This window comes from Octodon degus, unplaced genomic scaffold (genome assembly GCF_000260255.1).
Source record: "Octodon degus isolate 3935 unplaced genomic scaffold, OctDeg1.0 scaffold00094, whole genome shotgun sequence".
In the NCBI taxonomy this organism is placed as follows: Eukaryota; Metazoa; Chordata; class Mammalia; order Rodentia; family Octodontidae; genus Octodon; species Octodon degus.
Genome location: NW_004524670.1, coordinates 860,480 through 867,671, shown reverse-complemented (window position 1 = coordinate 867,671; position 7,192 = coordinate 860,480). Strand labels below are relative to the sequence as shown.

The 7,192-nt window shown below is 42.9% G+C and overlaps 1 protein-coding gene across 2 annotated transcripts in view; it reads left to right on the top strand.

The window, feature by feature from the left end:
- Tmem246 (transmembrane protein 246) overlaps positions 1 to 6,956 on the top strand; it is a 10,112-nt gene extending 3,156 nt beyond the window's left edge. For both annotated transcript variants that reach the window (XM_004638059.3, XM_023722911.1), the window contains exon 2: positions 5,121 to 6,956. In XM_004638059.3, the coding sequence (XP_004638116.1) occupies positions 5,222 to 6,406 (1,185 nt within the window). In that variant the 5' untranslated portion in view covers positions 5,121 to 5,221 and the 3' untranslated portion in view covers positions 6,407 to 6,956. The remainder of the gene's footprint in view (positions 1 to 5,120) is intronic.
- The last annotated feature ends 236 nt before the right edge of the window (positions 6,957 to 7,192 follow it).

The following is a 7,192-nucleotide window of genomic DNA, read 5'->3' as shown; positions in this document are numbered from 1 at the left end:
GAGAGGTGTGTGTGTGGCCAGCTCAGCCCACCAGGGGGCGGGGCTGGCTGGCATGTGGTGCTGGGGGATTGAACCGCAGTCCCTGATGCTTTGCCAAGCTAGTTCCAAGTAGGTGCTTTAGACCACTGAGCCATCTCTCCAGCCCCTATTCTGCATATTTTTAAAATTTTTTCTAGGAATGTTAGTTGAATATTTTTCCATTTTGATTGAGGTCTTTTATTCCATTAATTTTTGGTTGAGTTGGCGAAAGTATTGTATGCATAGTATAAATATAAATTTCATATAATCAGATAAACAAAACCATTAGATGTGTATTTTTATATTCTAATTCTGTTACCTACGGCATCCCAATAGTCTTTACTATTTTTAATAGTTTTTCAGCTGATCTTCCTGAGACACTTCGCAGAGACAGCAATGCATATTGGTTAGAACATGGGCTCTGGAATTAGCCTCTGTAGGTTCAAGTTCTAACACGCCATCTCAAAGGCTTTATTACCCTTCAGTACAAATTAATGATTCCAAAGGTTTTTCAGTTATAAAATGAGCTTAATAATTTCTCACAGACTTTATGAGGTACTTTAAACAGTGCCTGGCATGTAAGTGCTCAGAAAACTATGTAGTAGGGACATAATAAATGGAAGTTACAAATAGAAGGTTTAGTCAGAACTTGCCAATCTTTTGGACCCAGCTGCCTAGGAGAATGGTTTTATCACTCATGAAGGATGGCGGACTTAAGAGCATGAGTTCTTAAGTACGCATCTGCTGACACCTAGCCGAGGGTTCTGCCTCCCGTCTCCCTGTGGCACCTTTAGCCTTTCATGGGCTACACTAGAGTATACTGTGAATATCACTACATTTATTCATGTTTATTTCAGTGTCTTAGTCCTGTACTGACTTTCTTGAACCATATACCCTGGGCAGAATCCAGTTTAGGAAATGATTGGGTATCAGAGTGCACTTAGAAAGCATAAATCAGAACTCAATAAAAATAGTTCCTCAGAAGTGGGAGTATAAGAGCTGGTGAGCTAGCTCATGGGACTGAGCACCTGCTTAGGCAAGCGCTGGCCACTGAGTCGGGGTGTGGTGATGTCTGCCTGTAATCCTAGAGCTAGAGAGGCTGAATGCAGGAGGATCACTGTGAGTCCAAGCTGCATAGTGAAATCCTATGCATTGAGAGAGAGAGAGAGAGAGAGAGAGAGAGAGAGAGAATTGGGAGTATAAACTGTAAATATCACATTGTTTCTCTTGTGTGAGAAAAGCAAAGGGTAAATTACAATGAAGGGTAGATATTGGGAAGTAAGAAGAATACATTTAAATGGGAAAAGGAACAAGGGAGAAAAACAGGTCAGGGAGGGGAAGGAAGAGAAAAGAAAAGAATGGGTGGAAAAAGTGGAAACACCACTTGTGTAAGTGTGGAGGAAAAGGGTTGAAGGGAGGGGTGAGGAATGAGGAAAAAAAGAATTTAGATATATTATATACAGGCACAAATTCTCTATGGTGGATGGGATCAATATGTATGACAAATACATACTAAGAAAAAAGAATTAGGAGTCTAATATTGTGCTCACCAGTGTCAGGCAGTTCACAGTGAATGAATATGAGCCTGAGTAGGTGACATCTTGTGTAACTGTGACTTTCTATGAAAAGGCATCACAGTGGCCATGCTGACACAGCTCTTTCCATCCCACCCCATGAACAGGCTGGGAGTAAAGAACCTCTCTAAGACTACCAGTAAAAAAAAAAAAAATCACGTATCTTTAGATTTCTTCCTCTGGGTCAGAAGTTTTAAAACTAGATTAATAAAGTGAAATAAATTATAGGTGGGTGATGGGGCTCCTGAGCTTGTTTACACCCTTTAAGAACGTCGTTTAGAAGGCAAACAGGAGCATGCTCTTGAATCCCTCCATAACCCAGTGTGGCTGGAATCCAATGGTCTAATCACGAAGGTCCTGTCCCCAGCACCTATGATGGAAGGTGGATGGGGTAGATTGTATGGTTAATTTCACACTTTCCTGAGGTGATGGGTATTTCCCCAGTCATTGACTGGTCATCTTTTGTCTGCCTCAAAACCCAGCTGATATGTAAGACAAGAGCAGTTCTACCTGCCTAGGTTCCAAAGTATAGACAACATGAACGGAGGCAGCGTGGACCTGTATGAGCAAGTAACATTCACAACAGTGAAACCTTCATTCTTAGGAAGAAAATAGTGAAATACGAGAAGGAAAGGAGGAAGGAAGGAAAGAAGGAAAACCAGTATACTCTAAGGGGGCATATAGGAATTTGAAAAACACAGGATTTTTGATTTACCTGTATTCTTACATCAATATGGGTAGATAATAGACATTTTGCTTCTAAGTGGGTTTTATTTTGCTTTTTTTGTGTGTGACCCATGTATAAACTTTTAAAAAATGCAGTGTAATTAACAAGTATCCTAGGATTCAAATCTACTTATTTAAAACCTAATGTAAGGGCATAGTGCTGTATCATCCCATATTTCTTAATTTTAGAATAAAAAATATTTCTTGCTTTCTACTTGTAACATATATGCCTGAGCATGTGTACCTTATTGTCACATGTAAGAATCAAAACCAAGAAATACTAGTTCTTATCAGCTACTGAGATTTATTACTCAATCCTGTCTTTACTCTCTCAGTGTGCAGTGATAGGGTGATTGAGTCTTTATGCCATAAAAGCATTCTGGAAATTTTTCTGAGCAGGTGTTACAATTTTTTCTCCTGACTATCTAGAAACTGATAGTCAGGAGAAAAATTTTATTTTTCCCCTTTCTATTGAATCTTCACCTCCCCCTTTGCATACTTTGTGGAAGGAGTGAATTTCCTTGTGGATTGCTTTGCCCAGTAGGTGGTGCATGAACTTGATTTGTGGCACTCTTAAGGAGGTGTGTAAACATACTAACTGTTTTGATTGGGTCTGTGTAAAGCTTTTGCCCAACATGTGGCTGTGTATCTGCACTTTGACCTAGCAAGAGAGGTACATCAAGTCATTTGCTTCTCATGGGAATTCTGGCCCTAAACCAGGCTTGGCCACACCTATCCCACAGGTCTGCACATGAGAAAGGTGTATTTTTCTTATAAACTATCATGGTTTGTGGCTGTGGATCACCCCAGCAAGCAATAACTACTGCAAGCGAGGACAGTGGGTCTTCTGCAGTAGATCCTTCTCCTTCCCTGTCTTCAGTGAAACAGTAGTCAACGTTGCCTGGAATTAAAGGTCATTTCATGTCAATTCTTGATGTTCCCTTTTCTGCCCCACTTGTCGTATCTTAGTTATACTAGCACTTAATGGGCGCCTGACATTTTCCTGACTGCCTGTCTTAACTTGTTGACTCTGTTCAGCTCCCTCCTGGGCAAACTTTTCTTTGTAATAAGTCACAAGTGGACTGTTTTCTTCTAAATGTGTATAAACCTTATCATTTTTCTTAGGTAAAAGGTTTACTTTCAGTTTGATAGAGAGTATTTCGTTTTGCATTACTCTTACTGGCTTTATATTCAGTAATATCAAAGACAGGGAGGAAGGCCCACGTAGGAAGCCACTTCCCGGGGCCACTACAGCAGAAGGATGGGCTCAGCCTGCTTCAGTGTTTGTTGTCTACTCCTTGTGATGTGAAACTGACGAAGCCACATGGATATTCAACTGCACTGACCTGAAGAGATCAGAGGGAGAAGCAGTCAGGCTACAGTACTCTAGAAGTTCACAGGCCTAGGATTCCCTAATATTCAGATTTCTTCTTCTTTCTCTCCTTGGGTATTGTCCAGATCTTACTTTAGGTATGAGATTCCAGTAGTCTCTGTCACATATAATCTGCTGTTGCTGAAAACAGACTTGTCTTTTACTTTCAATACTAACATTTAGTTTTGTGTTGACCTTACTGGATTTATATTGACACTGTCCTTTTTATTCTGTTGTTTGATATAAGTCTGCTTTTCATCAGAATGTTAGACCTACTTATTCCTAAAATATCACAAGTTTGAATGTAGGGATTTTTTAAACTCTGCACTAAGTGAACACGCTTAATCCTCAGTAACTCCATGACACTGGTATTGTTACTTACACGCAGAGCCAGGGAACCTAAGATGTAGAGAGGTGAGGTGACTTCTTACCAATAAGTAGCAGAGCCAGAATTCACACCAACACGCCTGTGCTCCACCCTCCACAGCATTTCTTTCTGGAGCAGAGCCGGCCGGAGACTGTCTCTTCTATCTTCACCTCTGCTTACTTTGTTTCTCTCTCACTGAAAAGCTACTTGTAGATCTTCCTTCAAATGCTGCCATCCCTCCTAAGCCAAGGGCTCTACATTTTGCTTATCTATGGGAGATACTTTGTGTCACTGATTTCTGTAATAGTTTTATAAAAATAAAATAGAAGAACAGTCAGGACCAAATGATTGTGCAGTTTCAGTATAGCTCCGTGAGCTTAGAGAAGTATGAATGGAAGATACTGTTAACTGACATTTCAGAGAATCCTAAGTAGTATTATTTGCTTGTATGTTTGACATAGGCAGAAAAAATACTCATTTGCAGAAATTACTATGCATAGTCAATTAATTTAGTTACTTACTGTATGCTTATGCTGGAACTTGCTTTAGGTATATATACTTCCTCTAGGGCCTAGCCTCTGTGTGTGTGTGTGTGTGTGTGTGTGTGTCCATCAATTAATTTAATTGACTATGCATAGTAAATACTTACTGTATGCTTATGCTAGAACTTGCTTTAGGTACATATACTTCCTCTAGGGCCTAGCCTCTGTGTGTGTGTGTGTGTGTGTGTGTGTGTGTGTCCATCCAAAGAACCAATGGCTATGCAGCTGGCAAATAAAAATAATCATCTTACCTGTCATAGTTGGTGACTTTCTGGCACACTCTACACCTAACTGATCATCTTTAGGCACGGGGCCTTGGGTGAATGCACTCAGATCTCCATAGTCATAGAAAGAACAAGCGCATTGTACGGGTCAATAGTAGAAACAACCAAAGCATAGTTTATTATTGGAAGTATGGTTTCTAGTAGCACAGAGTCTTGAACTAGAGTTGCTTGTTTAATATGTAATGGGTTCACTCATTGAAATTTTCTTTTAAGCTTTTATCATTCCTCTTTCTTTAGGTTTGACTTGCAGTGATTCTGGCCTGAGACCCAGGATGGTTTGTTCTAGGGATCAGACATGAAGAGTTGACCTCAGGAACACATTCCCTTCTCCAGCTGCCATGCTCCTCCGGAGGATACGACGACTCTCCTGGGGCAGCACTGCTGTCCAGCTCTTCATCCTGACCGTGGTGACATTCGGCCTACTGGCTCCCCTGGCCTGTCACCGACTTTTGCACTCTTACTTCTATCTACGCAATTGGCATCTGAACCAAATGAGCCAAGAGTTCCTGCAGCAAAGTCTGAAGGAAGGGGAGGCTGCTCTCCACTACTTTGAGGAGCTGCCTTCTGCCAATGGCTCAGTGCCCATTGTCTGGCAGGGCACACCACGCCCCTGGCTGGTGATCACCATCATCACTGTGGACCGGCAGCCTGGCTTCCACTATGTCCTACAGGTGGTGTCCCAGTTCCACCGGCTCCTGCAGCAGTGTGGTCCCCAGTGTGAGGGACACCAGCTCTTCCTGTGCAACGTGGAGCGCAGTGTGAGTCATTTCGATGCCAAGCTGCTCTCCAAGTATGTGCCTGTGGCCAACCGCTATGAGGGGACTGAGGATGATTATGGCGATGACCCTTCAACCAACTCATTTGAGAAAGAAAAGCAAGACTATGTGTATTGCCTCGAGTCATCACTGCAAACCTACAATCCAGACTATGTCCTGATGGTGGAAGATGATGCTGTTCCAGAAGAGCAGATATTCCCAGTCTTGGAGCACCTTCTGCGGGCTCGCCTTGCTGAGCCGCACCTCAGAGATGCTCTGTATCTCAAGCTGTATCACCCCGAGAGGCTCCAGAACTACCTCAACCCAGAGCCTATGAGGATCCTGGAGTGGCTTGGCGTGGGCATGTTGCTGGGGCCCATGCTAACCTGGCTATACATGCGGTTTGCCAGCCGCCCAGGCTTCAGCTGGTCTGTCCTGCTCTTCTTCTCACTGTATAGCATGGGACTAGTGGAGCTGGTGGGCCGGCACTATTTCCTGGAACTGCGGCGCCTGAGTCCTTCCCTGTACAGTGTGGTTCCTGCCTCCCAGTGCTGCACCCCGGCCATGCTCTTCCCAGCACCTGCGGCCCGCCGAGCCCTCACCTACCTATCCCAGGTGTACTGCCACAAGGGATTTGGCAAGGACATGGCACTGTACTCACTCTTGAGGGCCAAAGGAGAGCGGGCCTACGTGGTAGAGCCCAATCTGGTGAAGCACATTGGGCTTTTCTCCAGCCTGCGGTACAATTTTCATCCCAGTCTACTCTAGAGTGCCAAAAATGCCTCTTGGAAATTGGTCACTTCCTAGAGATTCAAATATTGAGTTCCTTGTTTAGACATGGTTGCTTGCAGCTATTTCATGGTTTAATGTTGCTAGGAATAAAGGCCCTGAGACAGCCGAGAAACATGTATTCATTAGCACTGGCTTGGTAACCCCCGGCAGGGCCAGCGGTTTGCTCCAGGTCTGGACTTCTCTCCCGCCACACAGCCACACTGCCTCATGCAGTCTGTCCCACCAAGCGGGGGTGTCATCTAAATGCCAGTTATGTTATCCAGTTATTTGTAAGCTCTGCATTGTAAAGAGCTTGTGATTCCCAAAAATCTTGTGCACAGTGATACTTGACCATTTAGGATTTTAATGGTAGAATCTGATGAAAGGTGCAATCTTCTTGAGTGGATTTCAGTCTATTGGATATGAGAATGGATGTGTTTAGAATGTAAGCCAAGAGAGGCAGGGCCATTTTGGTATATTCCATTTGTTTCCTTGACCTGATGAAATAAAAATTGTTAAAAGCTGTGAAGTCCCTCGCATTTTGGAAGCAGATGATCTGGCTTTTCTATGCCCTTTTATTTTTCTTTTCTCATGTATCTGTAGTTCGTATGGACAGTGAGCTTTCTTAAGGTACAAAGGATCTGGACAAAGTTTCAGAATCATCAAAAGTTCAGTTGCCATGTTCAATATGATTTAATATTGAATACACAATACTCTGATTCTTTGACAGTTGGATGTTTCAGAAGGATTCAGAAAGGGTGGGTTCTTTATTAGTAGCATATC